Source organism: Jaculus jaculus, chromosome 3 (assembly GCF_020740685.1).
Source record: "Jaculus jaculus isolate mJacJac1 chromosome 3, mJacJac1.mat.Y.cur, whole genome shotgun sequence".
Taxonomy (NCBI): domain Eukaryota; kingdom Metazoa; phylum Chordata; class Mammalia; order Rodentia; family Dipodidae; genus Jaculus; species Jaculus jaculus.
Window position 1 is genome coordinate 37,603,698 of NC_059104.1, and position 14,126 is coordinate 37,617,823.

Sequence of the window (14,126 nt, forward strand, 5' to 3'; positions counted from 1 at the left end):
ACTGGTGAACATTGTTTTTGATAGTTTATTTATTTATTTGACACACAGAGAGAGATAGAGAGACAGAGAGAATGGGTGCACCAGGGCCTCCAGACACTACAAACGAACTCTAGATGCATGTACCACTTTGTGCATCTGACTAACGTGGGTACTGGGGAATCGAACCTGGGTCCTTTGGCTTTGCAGGCAAATGTCTTAACTATGCTAAGCCATCTTTCCAGCCCCTTGATAGAGTTTTGCTAAGTAGCCAGGACTATTCTTTAACTTGTAATCAGGAGCATATGTTAGGAGTATAGGTGTGCATCACAAGGCCTGTCTATGGGTGAACTTCTTTCTGTCTCTGGTCATATATTGATTAGAATTTACAAAGCTTTTCATTACATTATCATTAGTATCTAAGTCTCATTACAAACAAAATTTGAGCCAATTTCAAGTAAATAACAGTAATTTTGGAAGGTTAGCTTCTGATTCTTATGAAAAGCAAAATTCATTTCTAGATAGTTTAGTCCATGATATGCTGTTTATTACTGTCATGTTAGGAAGAGCCCTAAATTCTGGACATTGCAAGTTTCTAAACCTTTACTAACTCCTGATTAACATGGAGTAATTAGCATGACATTCATTGGTCACAGAACAACAAGCTTATGTCCCTGACCTCTTTGTATACAAGCTACCAATTAAGAATGGTTTAGATATTTTTAAAGAAATGTAACAACAAACAAACAAAATACAAAAGAGACTGCATGTGGCTCACAAAACCTAAATTATATTCTGTCTGATCCTGACAAAAAGACTTCAAACTCCCAATAGATGATGGACATAGTAGACATAATAAAATAATTGAGAAATGTGTTACTCTTTATTTTGATAATTCCACCTGGAGATATTTGAAGAGTGCTATTTCTTTTTTTAAAAATTATTTTATTTTTATTTATTTATTTGAGAGAGAAATAGGCAGGGAGAGAGAAGGAGAGAGAGAAAGAGAGATGGAATAGGCATTCCAGGGCCTCTGCAAACGAACTCCAGATGCGTGTGTCCCCTTGTGCATCTGACTTAGGTGGGTCCTGGGGAATTGAACCTGTGTCCTTTGGCTTTGCAGTCAAGCACCTGAACCTCTAAGCCATTTCTCCAGCCCCTATTTCTTTTATTCTACTGTCTAATAGAGTTATTTACCTAACTTTAACTCATACAGTGATACTGTGCATAACTGCATTTGATATGCCTTTTCATTTATTAACCAAATTAACCTTTTTAAAATAAGGATTTAACATTCATAGGCTCTTTTTTTCCTTCTTTCCATGTAAAAATATTTATTTATTTATTTGAGAGAGAGAAAGGGAGAGAGAGAGAGAGAGAGAGAGTTGGAGCCACTCCAGGGCCTCCAACCACCACAAACGAACTCCAGATGCATGAGCCCCCTTGTGCATGTGGCTTGTGGGTCCTGGAGAATTGAACTGGGATCCTTTGGCTTTGCAGGCAGATGCCTTAATCGCTAAACCCTCTCTCCAGCCCTTCTTTTTGTTTTTTGAGGTAGGGTCTCTCAGGTAGCCCAGGCCGACCTGGAATTCACTATGTAGTTTCAGAGTGGCTTCAAACTTCATAGCAATCCTCCTACTTCTGCCTTCTGAGTGCCACCATGCCTGGCTCATAGGCTCTTTTTTATGAAGCTATTTTTATATATAAATTTATAAATATATGTATAGAACATTATATTAGACACATAAAATACTTAGAGATAACCTTTCATATTGTGAACACTGCCTTGATTATTATATGCTAATTTAAGCTAATTATGTTTATAATTTTATAGAGAAATAGTACAAATTAGTAAAAGCCTTTAATTGGTATTTTAGTGTTCACAGGTCTCAAAGTAAACTGTTTCAGATTCAGGAAAGAGTTGAGAAAGAGTTGCAGAAACAAATGACTAGATTAACTGGAACCCACCAGAAGTAACTCATTATGTTATCAGGTGATTTCGGATACAATTAGCTGATAAGACATGTACCTTTGTGTCATCCAGAAGTAACCAACTGCAACATTAATATGTAACTTGGGGATTAGAACATATTGAGAAAGTTGGTTAAAATTAGAAAGGCTGATGACTGATAAGCTGGTGGTTTACTCTTGGGATCTAGAAGGGGGCTGCAGATTAGGACTCCGCGGTGTAAACCAGCACCGTTCTCTGAAGACCGGGAAGCAGCTCCAATTACCTTGTTTGCCAAAGACGTTATAGAACGAACCCCAACAAATAATTCTGGGTCCTCACTGGCAGCGCCCAGCTTCAGCAGGCTTTGGGTGGCTGATCTAGGGTTCTGTCAACTAAGTGTGAGATGGTATGGGATCTATCAGCCCTCACAACCCTGACTCCATGCTTGCTTAGAAACTTCCAAGAGTTGATTAGTTACATTACATGGGGAAGTGGTTGCAAGTCGTAGCCAACTCTAGAAATTGCACATAGAACTGCTGTCCGCATGTTTTCAGACAGGGGCTTATTCTGTAGTCCTGAAGCTCATTATTAGCCCACACGAACCTCAGGGGTTATAGGAGTTTAAAGTTTAGATATTTAGATACCTTGAGGTCTGGTCATGATTTTAGTGAGATGCCTGGGTTCCAAACACAGGAAATGTGCCAAGTTTTATGTTGGCCTATAGTCCCCCTCAGCTTCTGGTAACTGGGACAGGAACAAGCCCCTTTCTTCTGCCAGCAAAAGTTATTTACACTGGTGTACCAACAACTATTCTGTGCATGATGAGATGAACAATGGTGCAAGGCCCAGGGCTATGGTGCTACTCTGTGATCGTGCTACCTGTGAAGCGTATGGGCCACTTGTCCTACCCCACCCAGCCGTACTCCGATCATTGTTTTACTGGGATGGCTAAGTTCCATTCTTGAGGAATTTGTAAACTTTTCTTATGAACAACTAACGAAGGCTGGGAATAGTGCCACATTCCTTTAATCCTAGCACTGGGAAGCTGAGGTGGAAGGATCACTGTGAGTTCCAGGACAGCCTGGACCAAAGAGTGAGTTTCAGGTCAGCCTGGGCTAGAGTGAGACCCTGCTTCAACTCCCCGCTCACCCCCAAAACAAAACAAAACAAAACAAAACAAAACAAAACAAAACAAAACAAAAAACAAAGAAAGATAATTAAAAAAAAAAGAAAAACATCTTTTGACAGCAGTTCAATTATTTCTTTCAGACAGGGTCTCATTATGTGGTCTAGGCTGGCCTCGAATTTATCCTCTTCCTACCTCAGCCTCCCAAGTGCTGGGAGCAAAGGCATGTGCTCTCATGTCTGACTGTGATGTTCCCCAACACTTTGTACTTCCTGTAGAGCAAGGGCGACTCAGTTCATCTTAGACTGCTGGTATCTATTTATGGTCCTTGATTGGAGAAAAGCAGAATTGTCAAAGTGACTGATGACACTCCACCTCTTGTTTTTTTTTTTTTTTTTGTTCAAGGTAGGGTCTCTCACTTTAGCCTAGGCTGACCTGGAATTCACTATGTAGTTTCAGGGTGGCCTTGAGCTCCCAGAGCACTGGGATTAAAGGCTTGTACCACTATACCCAGCTCCACTCCCTTGTATGGGACAGGGTTTCACCATGTAAGCTTGGCTAGCCTGAAGTAGCTCTGGAGACCAGGTGGCCCTTGACCAGTGGTGATCCTCCTACCTGCCTCTTGGGATGACAGATGTGTCGCCACACTCAGCCTAGTTTCATTTTCTAACTTGTGTGTGTGTGGTGTATGCACATGTATGTGCAGATCCAGGTGCGTGGCGTGACTGCAGATGAAGATGTTTTGCATCTTCCTTTTTCACTCTTCTGCCGTATTTCCCTGAGACCATGTCTGTCACTGAGCCTGGAGCTCCTTATTTTTCAATTAGATTGTTTGGCCAGAGAGCCCAGCTATCTTCTGGTCTCTGTCTTACCCATTTAGGGCTAGGGCATCAGGCATGTGTGGCTATGCCCAGTTTGTCACATGGGCACTGGGGCTCAGGTTCTCAGGTCTCATGCTAGTATAGCAAGCTCTTACCCAGTAAACCATCTCCCAGCCCGTTTGTTGTTTTTTGAAAAAGCATCTTATTGGTGTCTAGCCTGAGCCAGTCTAGTCCTCCTAATTTTACTATCTCTGTCTTCCAAGTGCAAAGCTGACCCAACCTGAGGAACAGATATTCTCTAACAGTTAGGGAAAGCTCTTATCTCTAAGAAAGTATACACTCTTGAACTGAACTGCAGTTAAATTATTTTATTTCTCCCAGATGAGCACATGTAGCCTGTCTAAAGCACTTCTAGAGAATCATGTGGTTCAAATAGCCACTTATGTATAAATTACCCAAGCTTAATTTACTCTTCCCATATGTGCTAGGCAATGAGCTACCCAGCCACAAGATAAAACTTGAATTCTGGGATGGAGAAATGGTATTTGCCTGCAAAGCCAAATGACCCAAGCTCAATTCCCCAGGACCCACATAAGCCAGATGCACAAGATGACTCATGCACCTGGAGTTCATTTACGGCAGCTTAAGGGGCCAGGCATGCCCATTCTATATGTTTCTCTCTCTTAAATAAATAAAATAAAATTAAATTAAAAAAAAAAAACACTTGAACTCTGCCATTAAGACATTGTAACTCAGATATTCCACACATTATCATTGGTGCTGCACTGTCTTAGTATATTTCCTATGTTACTTGGGGCCAAAGACCTTTGTAATTTTTTTCTTCAAGGAAGGGTCTCACTCTATCCCAAGCTGACCTGGAATTCACTGGGTAGTCTCACACTCACAGTGCTCCTCCCACCAGGGCCTCCCAAGTGCTGAGTAAAGGCCCGCGCTACCATTCCTAGGGGTCTTTGTATTTTAATACTGATGATCAATGAGAAGAAAGGATTAAAGATAGGGCTGCTAGGATCTGCTTTTCGGGAGCATTAAGAACATCATGGCAGTGATGTGAATTTCTGTATAAATGGTGTTTTGGGAAAGAATGGCAGTAGAAGGCTAACAGAGGATGGTACCAGAGCTCAGGAAAGAAGAAAGCAAGTTGCTGACAGAGTTTTCAACAAAGGACATAGCCAGGGCTTGACCACAAGGCTAGCACAGCTATCAGCTATATTGAGACAGAAAGTAGATAATTAATAGGAATGAACTGGCTGTTTTTGTTTGTTTTCTTTTCCCTGAAACAGGATTTCCCTCTGTAGTCAGACTGGCCTCTAAGCAGTGGCAATCCTCCTGCCTCAGCCTCCCAAGTGCAGGGATTAGTGGTGTGAAACATGCCCAGGTCCTGGGTGTTTCTGAGTGAAAGTATGCTAACCCTTCTATGGCGTGGGGCATTGGCTCTTCCAGTCTCCATAGCTGAGTTCTACACAGAAGGCCCCTAGCTGGGTGTATGTGTTTTTTTTTTTTTTAATTTTGTTTATTTTTATTTATTTATTTGAGAGTGACAGACAGAAAGAGGCAGAGCGAGAGAGAGAGCGAGAGAGAGAGAGAGCGACAGAGAGAATGGGCGCGCCAGGGCCTCTAGCCACTGTGAAAGAATTCCAGACGCGTGTGCCCCTTTGTGCATCTGGCTAATGTGGGTTCTCGAATCGGGCCTCGAACCGGGCTCCTTAGGCTTCACAGGCCAGTGCTTAACTGCTAAGCCATCTCTCCAGCCCTGGGTGTATGGTTTTAAGAGCTAAGGAAATAACCAAATTAGGGAGACAACTGCTTTCTCACCCTCAGCAAATATTTATCGAGACAGAAGACACACAGAAACCTGTCTCAAGACAAAGGGCCGTGAGCAGGTTAATAAGGAAGGAAACCGTGGGATAGCAGAGTACGGAGCACAGCGCAGCTGAGGGGCCATCGGAGACCGATCCCGGGCGTGGGCAGAAGCCCCCCAAGTCGCCTGTGTGCGTGTGGACTACTCCACTGAGGCTTCCAGTCGCTTTTCTTGCCTGTCACCTTGTCTCCACTACTGTCACATGCATCCTTGCAACACTTTTCCTTTGTTTGGTTTTGAGGGTGGCTTCTGTCACTTGTTAACAAGGAGGCTGGGGGCTGAGGAGGTGGCTTAGCAGTTAAGGTGTTTGCCTGCAAAAGCCTAGCAATCTGGGTTCCCTTCCCCAGTGCTCACATAAAGCCCGATGCACAAGGTGGCGCATAAATCTGGAGTTCATTTGCTGTAGCTACAGGCCCTGGCATGTGTGCCCATTTATTCTCTCTCTCTCTCTCCCCTTGCAACTAAAAAAAAAAGGCTGAGCTGGGGCTGGAGAGATGGCTTAGCGGTTAAGCACTTGCCTGTGAAGCCTAAGGACCCTGGTTTGGCTTGATTCTCCAGGACCCACGTAAGCCAGATGCACAAGGGGGGCACATGCATCTGGAGTTCATTTGCAGTGGCTGGAGGCCCTAGTGTGCCCATTCTCTTTCTCTATCTGCCTCTTTCTCTGTCTGTTGCTCTCAAGTAAATAAATAAAAATAAACCAAAAAAAAAAAATAAAAATGGCTGAGCTGGGTGTGGTGGCACATGCCCTTAATCAGAACTGGAACTGGAGAGGGTGAGGTCGAAGGATTACCAGGAGTTCAAGGCCACTATGAGCTAGAGTGAGTTCTAGGTCAGCCTAAATGAAAACCTGCTTTAGCAACAAAAGACCAATAAAATAAAATAAAAAGGAGACTGTTATCAGGGTAGGTGGTACAGGCCTGAAACACCACCATTCTGGTAGGAAGAAAGGGAGTTTGAAGACCAGCCTAGGCTATATAGAGAACTTAAGGCCAGCCCAAGCTATAGAATGAGAGCTTGTTTCAAAGTAAGCAAGAGCTGGGATTGTAGCTCAATGGTAGATTATTTGCTCAGCATATGCAAGGGTCTGGGTTCAATCCCTAGCATAGCAAACAAAACCAGGTTTGATTATACAATCAACCCAAGGCACCCCCTCTGCATGCACAATGACAAGGCTTGGTCAGAACCTCCCATACTCCACTGGTCACTATAATTGGGCAATTTAAAAGAAATTAAAATTTGTGGACTCCCTGAGTCAGAATTCAAAGCAAATCTTTCTGGTTTTCAGTCTCTTATGTCTTAGAGTAAAAAGGCATTTCCTTGGTACTCCATGTACAAGTAGGTCTCCCTCTAGCCCAGGCGGACCTGGAACCACTCTGCACCCCGAGTTCTGGGATTGAAGGTAGGCACTCTCACGGTGGCTTTGGAGGAGGACCTTTACTGATATTCTTCTTACTCTGATTCTGTTGCCTTGTAATCTGCATTCAGGGTACTTGCTAAAATGCATATCGTTTTCAGTATCTAATTTCAATGTATAATTTGATCTTTCTTAATGTATTTTTGCTATATTTCTTCCACACTCCCTTCCTCCCTCCCGCCCTGGCAGTATTTCATTACAAAGCCCATATATTTCTACTACCTACATGCATTTCATTCTCCTATCCCTAGTTCTAGGGACTGAACTCACCTTGAATATACCCTGTTATAAATTTTATTTTGAGACAGGCTCTCACCAAGTTGCCCATGTTGGCCTCGAACTTCGATCTTCCTGCGTAAATCTCTGAAGTGGCTAGGACCACAGGCATACACCACCATGCATGGCTTCAGTTTATATTAATATAAATCACATTTATACTTTATAAAGGACTTTGAACAAAATATACTATTTTGTAGATGAGAGAAGCAGGTACTATTTTTCATTTTATTATTATGTAAATTAAAACACCATAGAATGTGTTTCTGATTCCTCTGTAGTTAGACCTTAGCTAGATTTATGATAATTTCTGAGCAAGTTTCACATGCTAACTAGAAACATAAAATCTAGTTATTTTCTGTAAGATAGCTAATATACACATTCAGAAAAGGGATTATACAGATCTGCCAAAGCCTTTGCATAAAACTATTAAAATCAATTTGTAATAAATATAAATGAGAGAAAGAAACATAATTAGTACCAATGAGATAAAGTCCTAGATATTTTTGATTGTACTTACAAAGAGTGTTGGTTTGGGTATAAATACATTGCCTTCATGTTCTCTAGGCATGTTTAAAGTTTTTGAAGACTGATTTTCTGTCATAATTTTTGATTCTGGTTTAGTAAGAAGTAAGTTGTTCTCCGAATGTTTACTGCACATGTTAATGAGAATCTGTTTCATTGCTGCCAATTCCTGTTGATATAGGGAAACAAGAAAATAGCAAATATGATTTTGGCAAGCAGACTGATAGTGATTAATGTTAAATCATTTTCCTCTAAGTACAGGAGATACTTGAAGCAATTATACTACAAATATAAGGAAAGTTGTGACAGTAACAACATATTGATATACAATTACCACACATGAGTCTCAAAATCATAAGTACGATATTCCTTTTACTATGATAATTGACATTCTATACTCCAGTATGCCAATTTTTCTTCTGTACATGGGAGTCACCTATGAATCTTCAAAAAATATACAATGATACCCATGTGTCACACCCAGAGATTGTGACATAATCAATGTGGAGTGCAGCCTGGGGTTTTTACTGTAGTCTTCTACACATTATTTATTGAGTAGGTCACTTAGTGGTTATTTCTTTTTTCTTTTCTTTCCAGTGCTGGGAATCAAACCCAGGGCCTGGGGCATGGTCAGCATTCCCAGTGTGACACTATTTTTCTCCCGGTCAAATGATCACATTTCCTCATGAAATCTTACATTAAGATGGTAGAGAAATAGAACCCAAGTTCTTTCTTCATGGCTACTAAGGATGGTTTAGTTCTAACAGTAAGTTTAATATAGCTCCATTTCATTTGCTGTATCACCCCGTTATCCTTTTACAAATGAGAAATGAAATTGGCTTCAGCGGCCTTTTAAGATTTTTTTCCATGGCTGGGGATTGAATTTATTTATTTTTATTTTACTCATTTATTTTCTGGCAGTGGCTTATATGTATCCATGGCTGGCTTGGCATTCTCTATGCTGCCCAGAGCAACCAACTCAGGACAATTCTCCTACCTTAGCCTCCTGAATGCTGGGGTTACAGATGTGTGTCACCTGACTTTCAGTTGTCTTTTCAGTGAAAAATTAACTATCCTATACTTTTGAAGAATTCAGATAAAAATTTCAACCATTTCTTCTATTTTGTCTGTTGTTTCTTCCCCACAGACCTGGTGGATATTTATGATTTTTGTACTAAATGAACTCATCCAACACAAGGAAAAGGGAGACAGCAGACCAAGCTTTGCTACCCGTGGCACAGTGGCAGGTTATGTACTAGACAATTTCCCCTGTTATTTCGTTTCATCTTCATGTAAGACATAAAACTTAGGGCAACAGAAAGATACTCCGCTCCCTGCTACTAATCTGTTTATAGACATCAGCTCTGTGTCAGAGCAAGTTTCTACAGGCCTTTCTTTTCTGGCTGTCCTTAGCTCTATTTAGAAACATCTAGTAGGTATTTTAAAACAGAGCTGCAGGGAGTTTAAACCTTGGATCATTAAAAGACTTTAGGGCCAGGAGAGTAGCTGGAAAGTATGGTGCCAAAATCTTATCCCCTGTTTGCAGGGCTTGGCCAAAGCACGCAAGAACTAATACGACTTTGCATAGTATTCGTCAGATATACTGTCATTTGGGCCTTATGGGACCCATTTGCTTTTAAGATTGTGTTCTTAATGAACAGACCACTACTTATTTATTTAATTTTAATATTTTTATTATTTATTTGCGATACAAAGAGAGCAAGAGTGAGAAAGAGTGTGTGTGTGTAAGTGTGTGTGTGTGAGAGAGAAAGAGATTGAAGGAGAGAATGTGTGTCAGGGCCTCCTGCTGCTGCAAATGAACTGCAGACACATGCATTACTTTGTGCTTTTGGCTTATCTGGATAGTGGGGAACCAAACCTGGGCTGGCAGGCTTTGAAAGCAAATACGCTTCAACCACTAAATCATTGTCCTAGCCCCAGTAAGCACAATTTAATGTTAAACATACTTAGAGTTACAGTTGATGCTATTTTATTTATCAATAATTTATTTCTCAGGCAGTTGCTTGGAGAGCTACACAGTGAGCCTGCCCACTTTTCTGAGTTCTAACTCAACAGCATGTCTCTTTCTCTTTGGATGCTGGCCAAAATCCTAAGCATGCTTTCCTTGATGCTCTGAGCCTTTTCACTGTTTTCTCAGTAAATCTCCTTTTTTTTTTCCCCCAGACAGTATCTTACGTAGACAAGTCTGTCCTCCGCCTTGTTATGCAGTCTGGGATGACCTAAAACTTCTGATTCTTTTGCCTCTACCTCCCGAATACGGGCACCGGGAAGCCTGCACCGCCACACTGAGTTTATGCAGTGCTTGCTGGGCACTGAACCTCAGGAATCCTATCCACTGAGCTGCAACTCAGGTCCCAGACCCTGAACCCTACTTTTTTGAGACAAGATCTCAAATAGTTCAGGTACTTTAAAAAACACTTCAACAAAAATCTGTAAAATTCCTATTAGGACCATAAAATATAGTGCATACAAAAATGACATTTATATAATATTTATTTATTCATTTTTTTGAGGGGGGTGTGGATTTTGTTATTCCAGATAACATTTAGAATATATTTTTCAGTTTTGTAATGACTGGCTTATGATAACCCCTTTAAAAAATATTTATTTGCAAGCAGAGAGATAGGAGACAGAAAGAAAGAGAGTGGGCATGCCACAGCCTCCAGCCACTGCAAACAAACTCTAGATGCATGTGCCACTTTGTGTGTCTGTCTTTAGGTGGGTACTGGGGAATGGGACCCAGGCTGTTAGGCTTTGCAGGTACACATCTTAACCACTGAGGCATCTCTCCAGCCCAAAGAGACATTTTTATTTCTTATTTTTGGAGGTAGGGGAACTCTAGCCCAGGCTGACCTGGAATTCACTACGTAGTCTCAGGCTAGCCTCAAACTCACAGTGATGCTCCTACCTCTGCCTCCCGAGTGCTGGGAATAAAGGTGTACGCCACTATGTCCAGCAATAATCCCTTTTATATTAGTGATTTTTTTGGAATGTTGAGATAGTGTCTTTCTATATAACCAAAAGTGGGCTTGCACGTGAGCTCTTCCTGCCTCTGCCTCCTGAATATAGGGCTCAGAAGCATGCACTACTACACTTTGCTCGATGGTAAATGTGAACAAAGAATTTTCCCCTTCTACATCAAAAGTATGTAATAAGAGCATCACCTATTGAGCACATAAAGGGTCAAACACATATAGCAAAAATATTTTAATATTAGGCTAGAAGTCAAAAACATGTCTAGTTTTGACTCTCTCTCTCCTTGTATGTGTGTGTGTGTATTTGGTTTTTCGAGGTACAGTCTCACTCTAGCCCAGGCTGACTTGGAATTCACTATGGAGTCTCAGGGTGGCCTCGAACTCATGGCCATCTTCCTACCTCTGCCTCCCGAGCGCTGGGATTAAGAGCATGCACCACCACGCCCTGCTATTCTTGACACTATTAATTGTGTAAATTTAGGCAGCCTTCTTATTCAATGGGCTATAGCTTTCAGACTGATATATATTTTGTGTTCCCTTTTTGAATTTTTGTCAGTATCATTAAGGGTTTGGGTGAATTCATCACTTGTTTCAATTGTGAAATTCAGCAGCTTTACATACTTCATTGTTTTGAGCACTCACGATCCATTTCCTTACCGGGTATACAGTGATTATATATATTTTTATTTATTCATTTATTTTCTTTTTTGAGAAAGGGTTTCATGTAGTCAAGGCTGACCACACATGAGTTATACAGTCAAGGATGACCATTAATTTCTGATTCTTCTGTCTCAATCTTCCAAGTACTAGAATTATAGTCATGTGCTGCCACTCCCAAGTTTTATGGGGTGCTTGGGATGGGACCCAGGCTTTCATGCCTGCACTTTTACCAATAGAGCTTGTGGTGATTTGAAGAAGTTGTCTCCCATCAACTCTGTGTTCTAAATGCCAGGTCTCAAGCTGATGGCAATTAGGGAATTGGATTCTCACTGTAGGAGGTGTGTTGCAGGGGGCAGGCTTTTAGGTGTTACAGCCAGCTCTCCTTGCTAGTGTTTGGGACACTCTCCTGCTGCTGTTGTCCACCTGGGGCTGACCAGGAGGTGATATCCAGCTTCTGCTCAGACCATCAAAGTTTCCCTTGCCATCGTGGAGCTTCCCCTAAAGACTGTAAGCCAAAATAAACCCTTTCTTCCCACAAGTGGCTTTTGGTCGGGTACTCTGTACCAGCAATGTGAAGGAATCTGCCACAGAGAGAGCTGCATCCCTAGCCTCTGTCTTAGACATTTTTTTTTGAACTTTTGGTATGTTAGGAAAATTAGCTTTCTGTCTTCTATATGCATGGCAGAATTTTTATGCTTATTTTTCTTTTATTTGACTTACATTTGGTTTATGCATTTTTTATTAGTACTATGCAAAATTTCTAATTGTGAATATGCCACAACCTTTTCTCTTATGGTCTTTTCCTCCCCTTTCTCATCATCTTAGCATTTTGTTCAAATATTTAGATCATAAAACAAAAAACAACAAAAATCAAAACATAACTGAATTCTTTATATATTGAGCCCTTATTTATTTATTTGTTATTTTTGCTTTTTTGAGGTAGGGTCTTCTTACTCTAGCCCATGCTGACCTGGAATTCACTGTGTAGTTTCAGGCTGGCCTTGAACTCAGCCAATTCTCCTACTTCTGCCTCCCAAGTGTTGGGATTAAAGGTGTGGGCCACCATGCCTGGCGATCTTGAGTCTTTCTACTCAGGAAAGTATTTTAACATTATCTCATATGGGTAAAAACTGTCCTCTTGTCTTTGATGTTACTATTACAATGGCACCACTACTATTCAGGAGGTCCTAGTTCACAGACTAATAGAACACACACCAATCAAGTAATTCAACACAACAGATTTGTCCTATAAACTGGAATCTGGGGCTGGAGATATGGCTTAGCAGTTAAGGTGTTTGCTTACAAAGCCAAAGGATCTCAGTTTGATTCTCCAGGACCCAAGTAAGCCAGATGCACAAGGGGGCACATGCATCTGGAGTTCCTTTGCAGTGGCTGGTGGCCCTGGCACAACCATTCTCTCTCCCCCTTTCTCTCTCTCAAAATAAGTAAATAAAATAATATATATTATTAAAAAAAAGGGCTGGAGAGATGGCTTAGTGGTTAAGCACTTGCCTGTGAAGCCTAAGGACCCTGGTTCGAGGCTCAGTTCCCCAGGACCCACGTTAGCCAGATGCACAAGGGGGCGAATGCGTCTGGAGTTCGTTTGCAGAGGCTGGAAGCCCTGGCGCGCCCATTCTCTCTCTCTCCCTCTATCTGTCTTTCTCTCTGTGTCTGTCGCTCTCAAATAAATAAATAAAAATTATTAAAAAAAAAAAGGAATATGATAATCTTAGCACTCGGGATCGTGAGGGAGAAGAATCCCAAATTCAAGTACATAACCAGATCCTGTCTCAAAAAACAACCAATGATTCTCTGGTAAGAGGTACTTGAAATTTCTGAATCATTCTTAACCTAACTTGATTTTTACCTTGAGTTTGGTTTCTGGCTTCCTCGCCTCCTTACAATTCTGTTTTTACTGATTGGTCTTGAATTCTGCATTTCACTCCCTACCTTTTCATTTCCTTTAATGCTGCTTTTCTCTTCTATATTTGAACTTTTCTGATTGGCACATAAGCCTCTTTGTAGTACTGCCTAATGCTTTATAAATGCATGTACAGAGCAGAGTGAGTGTAGATGTAGAAAGGTAACTTAGCATGCTCAAAGAAGCAGCTTCAAGCATTAAATTCATGTGAATTCTCTTTCTTATACTCAACCAGTGCTCAAAACCATGTCAGACCACTTAAGTTCTTTTTTTTTTTGAGACATGGTTTCACTATTAATTAGCACTGGTTGTCCTGGAACTCACTATGTAGACCATGCTGGTCTTGAGCTTGTACAAATTCACCTGTATCTGTCTCCTAAGTGCTGGGATAACAGGTGATTGTCATGCCAGCCCAACATTTACTTGGGAATCTGAACTATGACCCTCATGCATGTGCGGCAAGAGCTTTATCTATGGATTGAGTCCTTTCCCCGGCCTTCTCTACCTAGGTTCTTAACCACGCTGTTTGTCAGGATTCATTTTTCTTTCTTCTTTCTTTTCTTCCTCTTTTTGAAGCA

At 41.2% G+C, this 14,126-nt stretch overlaps 1 protein-coding gene across 3 annotated transcripts in view; it reads right to left on the reverse strand.

Moving 5' to 3' along the window:
• The window catches only part of Pibf1 (progesterone immunomodulatory binding factor 1), a 229,421-nt gene that overhangs the window by 5,465 nt on the left and 209,830 nt on the right, over positions 1 to 14,126 (reverse strand). For all 3 annotated transcript variants that reach the window (XM_004651021.3, XM_045145518.1, XM_045145519.1), the window contains exon 17: positions 7,967 to 8,140. In XM_004651021.3, coding sequence (XP_004651078.2) covers positions 7,967 to 8,140 — 174 coding nt within the window. The remainder of the gene's footprint in view (positions 1 to 7,966; positions 8,141 to 14,126) is intronic.